General features: G+C 35.0%; 3 protein-coding genes across 4 annotated transcripts; 2 read left to right on the top strand and 1 right to left on the bottom strand.

Moving 5' to 3' along the window:
• The first annotated feature begins 253 nt into the window (after positions 1–253).
• LOC110415371 (acyl carrier protein 2, mitochondrial-like) lies at positions 254–2,304 on the top strand. The gene is given in 3 exon segments (XM_021427000.2): positions 254–497; positions 499–630; positions 1,863–2,304. Coding segments are annotated over 3 exon segments (399 nt in total). The 5' UTR covers positions 254–407; the 3' UTR covers positions 2,040–2,304.
• Positions 2,305–4,029: 1,725 nt separating this feature from the next.
• On the top strand, positions 4,030–12,104 carry CRT3 (calreticulin 3). Of its 2 annotated transcripts, XM_021426995.2 has the most exons (14): positions 4,031–4,188; positions 5,885–5,992; positions 7,590–7,782; positions 8,548–8,806; positions 9,053–9,109; positions 9,202–9,249; positions 9,384–9,470; positions 9,557–9,614; positions 9,721–9,788; positions 9,873–9,965; positions 10,048–10,104; positions 10,207–10,308; positions 11,299–11,328; positions 11,860–12,104. In XM_021426995.2, the coding sequence occupies exons 1-14, from the start codon at positions 4,035–4,037 to the stop codon at positions 11,869–11,871; spliced, it is 1,326 nt and encodes a 441-aa protein (XP_021282670.2). In that variant the 5' UTR covers positions 4,031–4,034; the 3' UTR covers positions 11,872–12,104. The 2 variants fall into 2 exon arrangements, with proteins under 2 accessions (XP_021282671.1, XP_021282670.2); XM_021426996.2 differs by lacking the exon at positions 10,207–10,308 and having other exon boundaries at positions 4,030–4,188.
• Positions 12,105–12,337: 233 nt separating this feature from the next.
• On the bottom strand, positions 12,338–13,437 carry LOC110415369 (uncharacterized). Its single transcript, XM_021426998.2, has 3 exons — positions 12,910–13,437; positions 12,738–12,821; positions 12,338–12,658 (listed from the first exon to the last, which is right to left on the bottom strand). The coding sequence occupies exons 1-3, from the start codon at positions 13,024–13,026 to the stop codon at positions 12,425–12,427; spliced, it is 435 nt and encodes a 144-aa protein (XP_021282673.1). The 5' UTR covers positions 13,027–13,437; the 3' UTR covers positions 12,338–12,424.
• Between the last annotated feature and the right edge of the window lie 2,294 nt (positions 13,438–15,731).

Raw genomic sequence — 15,731 nt, 5'->3', positions numbered from 1 at the left:
GTTTTTATATATATATATATAGGATGACCATGTGATTATATATAATCTAGTATGATAAGGTTGAAGATGTGAGAACTATTTCCTTTGGGAGTGAATAACTATATAGGTATATATAGTAATGTATATTTAAATTATATTATTATATAATTATGTATTATATGTGAAGGTTTTATTAGCATTTAACATTTCTCTTTTTACATTACGGTTGCCGATTTTAACAATCATGTCAATGCGGAAACAATTTTAAATAGCACATTACGACGTCGTAGTAGAGTTTGATATTTCGCTCTTTTACTCGCCTCCTCAGCTGCCTAAGGTTCGCATTTCTCACGTTTCCAGAGAGGAAAAGAGAGGCCAAAAGAAAAGTGTCTTCCCATTTGCACCCAAGAGAGAGGCTACTTATCGAAATGGCGGCGGTGAGAGGAGCTTTGCTAAAGCACTTGAGGGTGAACGCAACGCCCCTTGCCCGTAACCCTAACCCTACCAGTCACGGGCTCTTTTGCTCTTACCTTCAACGCTATAAGCCGCCGTTTCTCCGACGAGGTCAAGGGCTCCTTCCTCGACAAATCTGAAGTCACCGATCGCGTCATCTCCGTCGTCAAAAACTTCCAGAAAGTTGATCCTTCCAAGGTCTTTACCGTTTCACTTCACTTATTTTTTTGTTTTTCCTTTTTAAAGTTTTTTGGTTATAGATGATTTGTGTACTATATACTTCGGGGATATGATTTGTTTTCTTAATTATAGAAATGGTGATATTTAGGGTTTGATTTATTTCCTTCTTCCTTTCTATTAACTAATAGCTTTGTTTGATTAAGTATTGCTATGCTGTACGTTTGCTTTTTTTTTCTTTATAAGTACTGTTTTAATTCTATAGTGGCAGGGAAATAGATAATTGTTTGCAAGCTCCAATGCGACCACAAAGCTAATGCTAAGTGCTTGTTTGTTGTGTTCTTATTTCCCGATATATATACTCGTATTTGCTTAAAAATTACTAAGGTGTCGTTAAAGGTGCCGTCAATTACGAACTTTCTAATATGAAGCTGGATAAGTGCCTTTACACTGCTTCGTCAATCTGAAGTTGTGGTATGTTTCATATCCAATTGTGGAAAACAGGGGCTTAGGTTTTGGATTGTTTCTGCCTACTTTATGATTGGTCGAGGGTATGCAGTTGCATTTATTTAAAATTGATTAGATGCTGGTTTGGCATTATATTTCTCCTTTTTCTAGTTGTTCGGCTATGATAATTTTACTGTACAATGTTCAGAACAAAAAAAGGCCCATTCTTTAGCTCTAGTTAAGTGCCACCAAATTGTTGAGGTAGATTTTGAATGGACAATCCTGCTCATAGGAAAATGGGAGAAATTTTTGTTTCGTTTATAATGTAATTTCATTTTCTTAGTGCTGATTTCTGCCTGGTTCTTATGTTTTCTCGACATTCATCCCTAGAGCAACTCTTTTTGTTTTCTTAATTGGGCAACGAAGGGAATGTGAAGCTTCTGCAATTTGCATGTAAGCAATTTGAAGAGAGAAGGTCAGGCACAAACATGCTTTGCTGTAGATAATCATAAATATGGGTGCTTGGGTGAATGATAAATCAGTCCTGACGAGTCACTTGACTGAGGCACATATCTTTTGCTCCTAGATTTGTCTCTTTGTGAGGAAAAGGCACACAATTCTACATTTGCAGTTTCTTTTTTTTTTATCTCTCATTTATTTTCCTCAAAATATTATGAGATGACAAAAAAGCATTTTTTTTAGGCTAATAAGAATGCAACTTCTAACAAGTTCTTTGGGTTGCATATAGAATTTTGCTCTTGTAGAGTATTTCTTTCTGGTTAATATATCATTTTTCTCTTTAGTAGGTTACACCAAGTGCGCATTTTCAAAATGATCTTGGATTGGATAGTTTAGACACTGTGGAGGTTGTCATGTCCCTTGAAGAAGAATTTGGGTTCGAGATTCCTGATAATGAGGCAGACAAGATCAGCACAATCAATCTTGCTGTTGAGTTCATTGCTTCTCACCCTCAGGCAAAGTAGGTGGGAAATTACGAAGCTCTACTCTTTATATTTTGTTTTCACTTTGTTCCTGTGAGATCAAGAGCTGCATTAGGAGAATTATGGGATCTTCCCACCTAGGCTAATGTCAGTAGTGCCCTTTGATTTCCAGTTCCTATTGAGGAGGATTATTTTGGATATTTGCTGCTTCAATGCTGCTGTTCCAGTTCATAAAATGTAACTTTTTGCTGAGAAAAAGGATTGTTTCTTTTATTTCCTCAATAATATTTTCACTTTAACCAATAAATTTCGGTCATTAAGTTAAGAAAACGAATTTATTTGATTGTTGCAAGGCATTGCGTGGCTTCTTTATGGAGGAAAGTTAAGATTTATGTGATTGTTTATTCAGTCGGCAGTTGTATCCAAATCATTCGGGCCTTAGTTAAGTCCAAATCACCTCATAAGAACCAAGCCACACCTCTGGCCTTATCATGACAACCCAAAAGTTTGCAAATTGAATCTATGAGAAGCCCAATATCAAGCCTAGCTTAGGGCTCCAATCGAGTAGAGCCTAGTCAGTACAATGCAGTGCTACGGTCGAGTCAGTCAGCTTGATCCAGAAGCTAGAAGCTGAAGACAGTTTGGGTTCAGTGAAACTTTTACTTTATATGGTTGAGTTAGACTTGTAAAGTTAATTAAGTTAAATTGATTTCGTTTTAATTTGGCTCGATTCGGGTAAGGAATACGGAGCTTTAACTCAGGTTCGATCCCAAGCTTGAGTTTTAACTGAAAAATCAAATAAAACTTTAAAACATCTTTATCCCACAAGAAACACCGGCCATGCTCATAGCTAAATTAGAAAAGGAAAAAAAGAATATTTGGCTAATTAGTTAGTTGATTGGCTTCAGTTCTACGTCACCGTGATGATGGTAGGGTTTTCTACTTTTAGCTTTAATGATAGTAAATAATAATAAATCCCTAAATTGGGTGATGCAGCACTTGTCACCGTATTATTTCTCCCCGATTCACAACGGAAGGGAAGACCGAAGACAAGACCCAAAGAAGACTTTGATTCCCATGAGTCAATGGTCCACATACCAAAAGTCTTTTCTACAGGTTACCCCTCCAACCTTACAAAACTACTATAATGCCCTTTTGCCCAACCTTTGGGGTTGGGTGGCTCCTTTAATATTATACTATTATCCAATCTGCAAAGTGGGGGTAGGCCCAGAGTTGCTTAGTGTACTTTCTTGGAAACGGATTCCTGCGTTCTGAGAAACCACATTCCTGTCGCTGGACTCCAACGTGTTTTCTCTTCCGATCATTGAAAACTCGAAGACCAACGTGTATTTGGGTTTGTGATGTTGGCCATTGTTAAATGTAAATAGGTTGGATTATAATTGCCCACACAATTATAAATTTGCAAACAATATGATTTTCAATTTAAATATGTAATTTAATGATAAACATATATGAATTTGTTTTTACGGAGCAGTTATAAGATGCTTAAAAAAATATTTAAAAATAATTTGGTTGATTGTTATTGCATGTTTTTGTAACCTTGAAAAATATTAAATCAATATTATAAAACGATTTTAAAAGAATTTACTGTAAAATACTAAAATGAAATTGATAATTCTTAATCTCTATACTTAAATTAAATATTAACATCAAAGTGAAAAGCGTTATTTTTGGTATTATATGTTGACCTTTTCAAGTGTCCTATAGACTAAAGACACTGTGACGTAACATAGAGGAAGGAAAGGGTGAGAACTTAAGACCATTGGACATTGCAGCGTCGTCCTCGCTTCTCATTGGCTAGCAAACCCCAAAGGTCCAAATTATGACAAATATGTAGGGTCTCAAAGAAATTAATCGCCCAAAAGAAAAAGCAAAAAAAAAACTGGAAACAACACTTCGTACTCCCACTGGAAAATGTTTGACAAGTCAAATTTGAAATAATGCATGGCATTGCCGTAAATAAAGGGAATGATCAAGGTCAATGAGTTACCAAACATTCTATAACAAGCCAAATCTATGGAAAGGCTAGGCAGAGAGGCAGTAGTCGTAGTAGTTTGTCATTTGCCACTAATGGCGAGCCATGCTCCAAATGTCGCGCTTAGCCTACTTCTATTTTCGTTATTACTTCGATTTTCTATTTCAGAGACTATTTTTGAAGAGCGATTCGAAGGTATTATCTTTTACTTGCTTGCTACTTCTTTGAATAAGGTTTTTTTTTTTTTAATTTTTATTTTACTGGTATTTGAAGAGGTTAAGGACGTTATCAGTTTGTTATCATGATCATGGGATGCTTTGTTTGGTTACTGAGAAAGGAAAAATGAGAGCAACAGAATTTTAAGATATCAGTTTTTGCCATGTCATCAACTGCAATATCTTTGTCAGGTTGTTAACTAACTGCTTTGTCATGGCGGCCGTTCCGACTGTTTTTTCGTTTTCTTTCTCTTATTCTGTGTTGGGTTGTGGAGAAACTCTGGAAGGAAAGAATTGAGAATTTTGAAGTAAAAAATGTGCTTGGAATTTACACCTTTACAAAATGCTTTGTTTGGTAGCTGAGACCAAAAAAAAAAAAAAAGGAGGGAAATTTCATTTTTCAGGCATTGACTTGGCTACTGTATTTAAGTCAACCAGAATTTGAACAGTTAATTTGCCATTTTTTTTTAATTTTAATTTTCTGGGCTGTTCTGTTTTGCTTTTGAAGAAAGCAGTCCTTTGCACTTGTACATAGCTCAGTGATTTGCTTGAAAAGCTTTGCTTTTGGGGGATAATAAGAGCAGTGCTAGGAAAGGGAAAGAAAGAAGAGAAGAGAACAATGATAGGAACCAGTTACCTTGATATCTGCTCTTTTGTGTTTTTTGTCACCTGAAAAGGAAGAACAAGAATTTAAAGTCAACTGAATATTTATTACTTATTTTTTTGTCATTTCTAATAGCATGTGGAAATTTGTTTCTTGGTTTTAAGTTTGTCAAGATTATATAAACATTACTGGTCATAATGATTGGTAGTTAAAGCATCATTTTTGTAGAGAAGGAAATGGTATATAAATATAAAGAGAGGAAAAGCGGAAAAGATTACCCCTTCTCATCCCACAAAAGAAAAAGAGAGTGTTTTTAGATGCTGATCATGTCACTCTTTGTTTATTGATTTTCTTATCTCTCCTTTTTCCAACCTTCTGTGGATGTGGTGAAGCAAATGCTGTTAATTCTTAAAAATTTGCTCTTTCATCATATGCATGAAACAAAGAAAAAAAAAACAGAGAAAAAGAAGTCATTTTCTTGGTTCACCAACCAGTCACCACAAGTGGGCAATCATTGCTTTTGAAAGGATTATCAGTTACTTTTCAGAGTTCTTTGATTAATAACAGCTTGGACTTCGAACTTGCCTTCCTTTTTATTTTGATGCTAGTTTTTTAGTCTTTCCAGAAATTGTAATAAGAATTAAGGCTTTGGTTCTCGATTTCGATTTGATGGTTTCAAGTGACACTTTATTTGGCTGATTCTAATTTTACTAACGCATCCAGCATTTTATTCCTTTCTATTCTTGCATTTGTCTCAGCAATCAAAAGATGGAGCGATGAAATCGGTTAATTTATATTGACCATTATTTGTTCATCATTCTTTTGCCTTGGACATTTTGTCCTGTAAAAAGCTTGTGTCACCACAATATCAGTCTTCTTAATGTTTGTTGATTATTCCTGAATGAAATGCATAAAACCAATACGTTTGTGACTGTAATTTTAGAGCGCATCAGCTTGCAGTCTCTGAAACTCATACGTATTTTTTTTTATGCTTTCATATGTTAGAATTTGGACTCTTAACATTTTTTTGCTTGTTTTAACCTACATTGGTATTATCTGATGCTGTGAACAGATGGATGGCAAAGCCATTGGGTAAAATCAGATTGGAAAAGAACTGAAGGAAAAGCTGGAGGATTTAAGTACACAGCTGGAAAGTGGTCCGGTGATCCTGATGATAAGGGTATGGTCTCACCATTTCTTGCTGGTTATGTTGGTGTTCTTTCAAAAATTGGAGAATATTGGGAAATAAGTGAACAGCATAGCAATTTTGAATATTATTATTATTAACTTCATTCATTGATATCCAACATTAGAATTTGCTTTAGATGTGTTTGTTAACATACACAGAAACTCAAAAAAAAAAAAAAAAAAGAGAGAGAAAACAAAAGACATGTTAATTAATGATACTTGAGACCAGAATTTTCACATGGCATCAACTAATTATGCTACAGAGCGCTTAAATATTCCTCACAACGTGAATCTCTTGTGGTTTTGATAGCCTTTTACAGAATAGGTTTGTTATATAGGGCCTAGACATCATAGAGTTGTTCTTAACCATGGTGTCACCTAGGCTCTTATGTCTGAAACAAGGCTTCAATTTTTATTTATCTGTTTTTCTTTTTAATTGAATCCCAGGACTCGCTATGTATTCTCACCCTTTAGTACTCTGAAAAAGTATTTTACTTTAGGTTTCAATGGTATATTCATATTCTGAAATTATCATGTCAAATTGTTAACCTTGCAATCAAATTGAAAAGTAAAAATCTCAACAGCAGATACCATGAGAGAGGCTTTTGGGCTGGTAAATCATATGATAAAAACTTAAGTGTACCCATCCATGGCCATAACGATTCAATAATCTCTTTTCTGCCAGAATTACCTCTATAATAAAACCACACTGAATCATTTCCACAATACTTGTTTGTTTCCCCATCTGCTGCTGTTTTTACCCTAACCACAATCCCAGTCATCTTTATCATGTCATATTTAAGTGCTTCCACCTCTGAATTGGGCACACTTGAGCACATCAAACATGTACAAGTGCAGTTTTGATAATACAATGCTCCTTTCATTCTATCCCCCTGGCCTGCACTCCTGATTTTGGTTCTTTCGAGTGTCTCCATTGAGCCTGCATTTCACATATGTATTATAGTGCCCGTAGTAGTCATTATCTTTCTGTATATAAAATACCAAATCTAAAGTGTATGATGGACGTTTTCAGTTGCCAATTAAGTATGCTGTGTTAAGTGAGGATTGTAATTCAATGTTTCCTTATCACAAGGTGACTATTGAGTTCCTAACCATGCTTGTGAAATGGCAAAACTAATGTAAACGTTCCTTTTCTCTCATTTTGATTCAAAGTGATAGCATAGTTGGCAGAAAACATTAAGTGTTTGCTTTTTATGTAGATCCCTCTGTAGATAAAATTGCGTTTCCTAATCTGGAAAGATAAATTTAATTAAGATTTCGTTCTGAAAAAGGGCGATTTCCGGAAAAGTTTTTGCAGAATTTTATATCATTAAGTGTAAGATCAAATAGGGCTGGTTGCTATGGACTGCGAAAGATATTTACAAAAATGAATTGATGTATAGCTACATTACCAAGCTATTTTATGGGAATCACTGGGCTCACAAATTATCCATGTTCCTAAGAGAGTCCACGTGACCACTAAATTACCTTTTCCCAGTTTTTCTCTTCGTTTTCCTTCTGACGATCTGCACTTGATAGCTAAGGCAAGCGAACTAGCATGGTTTCTGAGAATGTCTATGATTTTGTAGGTATTCAGACATCTGGTGATGCCAAACATTTTGCAATATCAGCGAAGATACCTGAGTTTTCAAATAAGAACAGGACATTGGTCCTCCAATACTCTATAAGATTTGAGCAGGACATTGAATGTGGTGGTGGTTACATAAAGCTTCTCTCTGCATTTGTCAATCAAAAGAAATTTGGAGGGGACACCCCATATAGGTTTGTTTCAAAATTTTACACCCAAACATCTTTTACAGGCAAATTTCTGGCACTTGGTTCTCATTTTCTTACTGCCATTTGGTATTTATGTGGTTGTCTTAACTGCATTCTTGTACATCTTGTTATCATTGAGACTTCCTTTTCAGGAATGTAAACTATGGATGGTTAATCCTTTTCCATTTTCCAATGACAATTTGGGGTAATGATGATAACAGTGATATTTGACTTGCAACCTTGAACTTGTGATTTAGGGTAATTGAACCTGTATAGAACAACTTAGACATGCTTTCTTTCTTGGAAAAGGGGTGGGGGGAGGGGGTAGATAATTTCTTTTGGTGGCTGTAGAATGATGTGAAGGAAAACTTGTGAGATAAAAAGAGATAGAAGAATAAAAAAATAGATATGAAAGATGATCTTACTTCTGAGATTGGAAAATTTCAGTTTGAATCCTTCAAAATTTCATCCTAAAAAAGTGATCATAGAGATTTGTCTGAGGTTCAAAACTCTGTATGGAGTAATTATGTGCAAATAGTCATCTTTCCTCATGTTTGTTTCCAGTTACTTAATGTACTTTTGACATGTTCTTACTTCTAAAGAGATTCTTTTTTGCCATTAGCATGAATGTTGAATTAATTGCTTGGATGCATTTCTCATCAGTCTCTAGAGCAACCTTCTTTAGGGACTACATTTTTTTTTTCAGTTTTTTTTTTTAATTGTTTTCCGAAATTTTTTGTTGACTAACCTCACCTTTTTTTTTTCCTGCAGCTTAATGTTTGGGCCAGATATATGTGGCACACAAACAAAGAAGCTCCATGTTATACTTTCTTACCAGGGCCAGAATTACCCTCTTAAGAAGGAATTGGAATGTGAAACAGACAAGTTAACTCATTTCTACACATTTATTCTTAGGCCCGATGCAAGTTACAGTATCCTCATCGACAATCGTGAAAGGGATTCTGGAAGTATGTATACAGACTGGGATATTCTTCCTCCACGCAAAATCAAAGATCTCAAAGCTAAAAAGGTTAACATTTGAGCTTTGAAACCACTGATTTGTTTGGACTAATTAATTCAACACTTTTGTTAATTTTTCCTATTGAAATCTTATTTCCAATATTGACTGTCAGCCTTCCTAAATGAGAGAGAACAGTAATTTCTTCAACCATCTTAGCTAAGGCTGCTTTAAGATTTACCTTTTCAATTTGACTCTGATTTCAGCCTTTCTTCATAAGGTCAGTTTTTTTGAACTTTAAATTTCTATCTTTTGCAGCCTGCTAACTGGGATGATAGAGAATATGTTGACGATCCTAATGCCAAGAAACCTGAGGTAAATTATCATATCATCTTTTTTCTTAATGATTTTCCAGTTGATATATAATTTCAATGCAAAATATGCCTAAGCTCCTCTTGGTGTTGCAGGGGTATGATTCAATTCCAAAAGAAATTCCTGATCCTAAAGCTGAAGAGGTTAGTTTGGTATTTGAGAAGCAATAATGTTATACCATGCACCTGGATTTGCTTTGTGGTTTACCTGCCACCAGATCCCTCTCGCATGCAACTGGCATAATCATATTATGACTGATGTTTTTTTCACCGGTTAGCCTGATAATTGGGATGAAGAAGAGGATGGTATTTGGAAACGACCAAAGATACCAAATCCAAAATACAAAGGACCATGGAAACCAAAGGTATGCTTAAAGCTAACAAGTAAACTGTGAAACCTAATTTTTTAACTGCAGCATCTCATCAATACAGTCTTCCTTTATGACTACAGAAAATCAAGAACCCAAATTATAAAGGGAAATGGAAGATTCCTTATATTGATAATCCAGGTACTCCAATATATTTTTATATTTCCTTATGGCTCTTGCAAATAAGAATCTTTGGAATTGAAGAATTTGCAACAAAGATTTGAATGATATTCTTGTCTCTCTCCAGAGTTTGAAGATGATCCTGATCTTTATGTGCTTAAGCCAATCAAATATGTGGGCATTGAAGTTTGGCAGGTATGTCTATCGAACATAAGTATCAGTTTGCTAGTTTAGGATAACCTTCATTTATATGATGCAATCTTGAAATGTAATGGTCAGGTCAAGGCTGGTTCAGTTTTTGACAACATTTTGATCTGTGATGATCCTGAGTATGCGAAACAAGTGGTAGATGAAGTGCTTGCCAACCGAGAGGTCTACCCTGCTCTTTCTCCTTTTACTAGCAGATGATTTTGTCAATAGTGATGCCTAATTTTCGTTAGTTTTAATCTTTCAGGTGGAAAAAGAGGCGTTTGAAGAAGCAGAGAAAGTGAGAAAAGCACAAGAGGAAGAGGTTATTAACAGACCTTTGCTCTTCATATTTATCCATTAATTCTATATGAACTTTGGTTTTCTTGAATAGTCCTTTAAGTAGATTTAAGTGCAACATCTACAGGAAGCTCGAAGAGCGAGAGAGGAAGGTGAGAGGAGAAGAAGGGAAAAGGGTTACGATAGACGACACCGGGATAGGGAGAGCTATAGGGACAGATACAGAAGGGTTTGTATTTTACATGCTATAACCTTTTTTTTTCATAGATGTAGCACCATTGACAAAGACCAAGAAACTAAGAGAAACTGGACAACAAATTCTGATTTCTGAATTTCTATTCTTGAGCTTAACATTCAATTTGCAAAATCTCATGTCTCCACACAAGAAAGCTATGGAAACATGTAGGACCACTGGTTTGGTAGTTCAGGCATTCACACCTTAGATGAAAATTCAGAAACTTAGGACCTTATTCATGTGGGATTTGTTAGCTGGTTTCCGCTTTTGTGAATATTATTATTAATGTGGGTCTTATTTTAGGTTTTTAAATGAACATATGTGTTTCTCTGAGACCAGATATTTGGCTTGGACGATTGGTTTTGAAGCTTCTTCAAAATGAGACTTTGAATTCAAGCTGAGTGATGTAGAACAAAAGTAGGGAAAAGAGATAGTAGTAGAAGTTTAGAAGGAAATTAGAGATAGCAACAATTAGAGAGGAACAGACACAGAAGAACTATGAGAGAAAAGATCAATAGAATGGGAACATGTCAATATATAATATCTCAAAATGTCCAATATTCATCATCCAAAAGCTCATTGAAACTAAAATTACATAAGTGTTTATAACTAAACCAAAACCCTAATAAAATGTAAAGTATGAAATATAACCCTAACACCCTAATATTTGGAAATTAAATACAATGTAAATTAACATAATCTAAAACTAGCCTAAATAGATGTAAAAATTGAAATCGAACTCATTAAATTTAAAATAAAACTAACATATTTTCATCTTCCATGAGTCCGCTTTGAGGATGGAAAAGTACTTAACAGAATTTTAAAATATTTAATAGCTTCAAGAGAGAAATGTGTTTGTATTTCAGATATGAATATAAATTCAACTAGATTTTGTAATTTGACCTTGAATGTTTAGCTGATCACACTTTTCAATCATACTGCAATTAAGAAGTTCAATTTCTAATTGAAATGTTTTCTTTGCAGCATCCACGTGATTACTCGGATGATTATCATGTAAGTATCAACCTTCGCTCTATCTATTTCCTCTTAACAACATGCTATCTTCTTTGGGAAAAATTATTTTCACTTCATGTCTTCAAAATGAGATTTTGTACCATATCATTCATTTCCGTTGCTAACAATGCCAAACTCTTCAGATTTTGTTGAAGTAAATGAGACATCTTTTTATTTTGTTTTTTTCTTTTTTCAATCCAAGATCATTCACTACACTTACAAACTGGTCCCTGATTTATGTTACTACTCTATGGTTGAAGTGGTCTGTAGAAGTACTACTAAAGAGCATTCTCATATTCTTTGACCATTGATTGTGTCCTCTCATTTTCTCAAGAAATCCCTGCGAGGGCTATGATTTCTATAATTAGAAGTCATCTTGAAAACTTGAAACACATGCTTGTATCGGGTTCCGAATTTGAGATGTCCTCTCGCTTACTGCTTGTTTATACTGTTTAAAGGCAGCATAACTATCTTAAGAAGCTGCTGAATCATCTTGATCATCCAGTAACGAATTCTTTATTTGGTTTGCAGGATGAGCTTTGATGGGTCTTGCTTGCTCCTGCTTCCCCTCCTTGTGGTGCTGTTACGTGTCTTCCATGTGGACTATTATGGCTACCGAAGCTGAATCAACGGAGCTTAGGGGGAACAGTTTTGGTCCTAAATTGTTGTACAATTCTGTGTTGTCATTCTGCTTGGAAAACTACCAGTTTATAATAACACACGTTTATAATGAGTTATTAGGTATTATAAAATTTCCATGGATAATTCATGCATTATTCTCGTGGACTCATGGTGTATTAGGGCAAAGAGGAGATTGGGCAGAGCTGCTCAGTAGTTAGGTTTCTTCAGAACATTTTGCAGTTCCTTTAAAGATTTCCAAATTACAGAAATAATCATGAACTCATCTTTTATGCTTGTTCAAAAGCGCCTTTATGATCTCAAACTTGGAAGGAAAATATTGCATAAGCTAGCCAATCAAAACTACTAATATCAACGACATGTGTGGCATATGGTTGTCGGCCCCATCTGTAACCAACACCAAATAGGCAGGTAGACGTAAGTAGGCGATCATCTCATAAAGTAGCGCCGATTATGGCTATGGGAGAATATTGGACTGAATGTGATCAGCAAGAAGCTCGCCCCATAAAATCATCACACACTGCAGCTTATTTTCCTCTCTCTTCTGGGCAACTAGTGCTTTAAACGCTTCCACCGTGGCTTCTCCTTCCAGCAGCAAACGTCTTTCGGAGTCCACGTGGGTTCTCATGTCTGACACAAACGCTTCCATCTCCTCCACTTGAGCTTTCATTTTCATCTTCCTCTCTCTTTTCTGTTTCAATAATCCAATTGTTTTATCAGGCAAAAAGCCCAAGATTAACAGATGAATTTATCCTAACCTGGACGATTACCTCAAGGGAGGACTTATTACGGCTTCTCCCAACAGCCCTGGTGCAGCACCTTGTTTTTCTTCGCATCGGACCTCTTTTCTTCTTCTAAGCAAAAGTGTAGGAGACAACAGTGATTAACATGAATGTTGCACGCAGGAAGAATTGATTAAAACACTAGTAGCTAATTAACTACCTCTTGATTGGTCTTGTGGGCTGATATTGTTGAACGCATTTTTGCTGCTGTAAATGATACTGACTTCCTTTTGCTCTTGTGTAGCACCATAGCAGAGGCAGACTCTCCTTCTGACATTCTTTTCTTCTGCCTGCAAACCCAGAAATCTTGCGAGCTTCTGGAGTATTGGACAAGTTAAAGACGACATGATAATTTTGAAATATTTATAGAGGGCTCAAACATAGAAAGGTTGGCTTTCTTCTAGACAAACTCGTGTCGCAAATCAGGTGCCCTCGGTTCCACATAAGATCTTCCATTCACTGTTTGATGGGTATTCCACTTTTGGTAAACGAGCGGTTGGGACTTAGGATCGCTCGACATCGTCTGTCAAAACGCAATTTATCAGCCTAAATCGCTCGTTATTCAGTGGTTTATCCGCCGCTCATGGTCGCCCCGGTCCCAAACTTGGACTACCATTTTGTGTATTTATCTTTTGCTTTCCCATGGGGTGGACTTACCTCACGCTCACTCCACCAACTCTTTCTAGCTTCTGATTCCTTGTTTTTATTTTTTATTTTAAAAAAAAAGTTAAACAAAAAGAAATTGACCATAAATTCAAAGCAAACATGCATGACTGGCTTAAAACTAGTACATCTTCACGAATATGACTGGATAAAAATATAATATTAAAATGGTTTCAGCAGCATTCGTGGTCAGTTTCGGTGTCTACAAGGCGTTTCCGTGGAGTTTGCGTAATGAAGTAGTAAATCTTGGACCGACGCCGTGTATGAGTCATTGCGCCCCAAATGTGAAAACAACATATTTTTGAGCCGAAGGGAACAGCTTCAATAACGGTAGACAGATGACTGGACCCCAGCCCTGTGTCACGGGCCACAGTCCAGACCCACCAGGAGGCCCAAGAAGTGACATAGTCCGGACCCGCCAGGAGGCCCAAGAAGGTGCCAGCCCACTAGACCCATGTAGGGGGGGCTGCTGGAAAATTCAAATTTTCCCTCCCAACCGAATTTCTAGAACCTTCCAAAACTTTGGAGGGAAATCTTTTGGGGGGGGAATACTTTGAATTGAAAACTTTGGAGGGAAATCTTTTGGGGGGAATACTTTGAATTAAAAACTTTGGAGGGAAAAGTGGGTGGGGAACCTTGGCTATAAATAGCCCCATCCACCATTGTGTAAATCATCCATTTTTGCATCCATTCTTGCATCCTTTGTATTTCAATTCATTCAATATAAAGAGTTTAGTTTTTCTCTAGCATTCTCTTCCCATTTTTCCTTCCTTGTTTATGCAAGCTTGCTTGCCGGCTTAAAGCCATTGTGCGGGTGTTGAGCGCTTGTCGGGTGAGTAAGGCTGACTTGGGTTCTACTGCCGAGCTAAGGGCTGAATCCAAGGCCGCACGAAGGTGGTCTTAAGAATCGCCCCGTGACACCTGTCTTCCGTCAATCCCAAACTCCACCGCCCCCGCTAGGTCCATCGCCTTCTCAACTTTTTTTATTCGTGATGCAAAACGAAAAAATGAGGTGAGTGAGCCCGTAGGGTGACCCGCTCAAAAACGGTTCTTGCACTTTGGTCACGGAGAGCTCACAAAAAGGGGTGAGTCAGCCATTGAAGAAAGTTAGCGCACACCATTTTGCATTTTTACAAGATTTGATCTCGTCCCGTGCACGCAAATATCATTTTCTTTCTTGACTTTCAATAAATTGATTGATATGAAAAATTAATTTTTTTGTATTTAAATAATTTGACATAAAAATTTGATGAAATGTCACTATATGTTCAACGAATAATGAATTACTATTGGGGGGCAGAGCCTCCTTATTGGATGAGGCGCCGTGGCTTCCAAAACTTTTAAAACCTTTTACATATTATATAAAATTTTTAAACTTTTTTATAAATTTTTTAATAACCGTTTCAAAATAATTTTTTTACTTAATAGTTAATATAAATAAAAAATAATAAAATAAATTTATATACTTGACTCAATTTTTAAATTTTTTTAAATTTATATTATTATTTATATTTTTTTATTTTTAATTTATTTATGCATATATTTTAAACATCTATATATATTTTTTTTCACAAATTTTTACGAATCATTAATCATTTTTTTATTAGGTCATATGTGGATTATATCTTCTACTTGTCATGCTCTTCTTTTTTCTGTTATATAGATTTTATTTGTTATGATTTTAATATTTAAAAGTAAATAAATTATTATGTAATTTTTAAATATAACTTACAATGTTGCAATTCTGCTTAGAATTTTATTAATATATTATATTTTATTTAGAATAATTAATATATCTTAACGTGTATGTTGTAAATATTAAGTAATAAAAACATACATACAAATTGATAAAATGAAATGATTGTATTTCTTTCAATACAAATTTATTTATTATATTTTTAATGGTCTTCAAAGTAATTTTTTTATTTAATAATTATTTTTATTCCTCAAACTGTTTGATACAATTAAAGTCATTACGGTCAACAAATTGCTAGTTAAGCCCAATAAATAAATTCTAACATAATATATTAAGCATATCAAATTAAAAAAAAATAAAAATAAGTGTATTAATCCAAACCTATTAAGTTATAATATAAATATAAACTTATCATAACATATTATATTTTAATAGTTCTACCTAATAGTCTCTTCTAACATACTATATCGAAATAGTTTAATTTAATAATATAATATATTAATTAATAATTTAAGAAGCAAATAGAAATAAGAAGAGAGCTTTTTTAAAAAACTACACATTTTATGTAAAACATACAACATAAAAAAATAATTCATTTGAATTTAAAAAATTCAACATCATGT

The sequence above is a fragment of the Theobroma umbraticum genome, unplaced genomic scaffold (assembly GCF_002168275.2).
Source record: "Theobroma umbraticum cultivar Fairchild unplaced genomic scaffold, ASM216827v3 scaffold_147.0, whole genome shotgun sequence".
NCBI lineage: Eukaryota > Viridiplantae > Streptophyta > Magnoliopsida > Malvales > Malvaceae > Theobroma > Theobroma umbraticum.
Note: the sequence above shows the minus strand (reverse complement) of the source record. Positions and strands in the feature narration are given on the sequence as shown.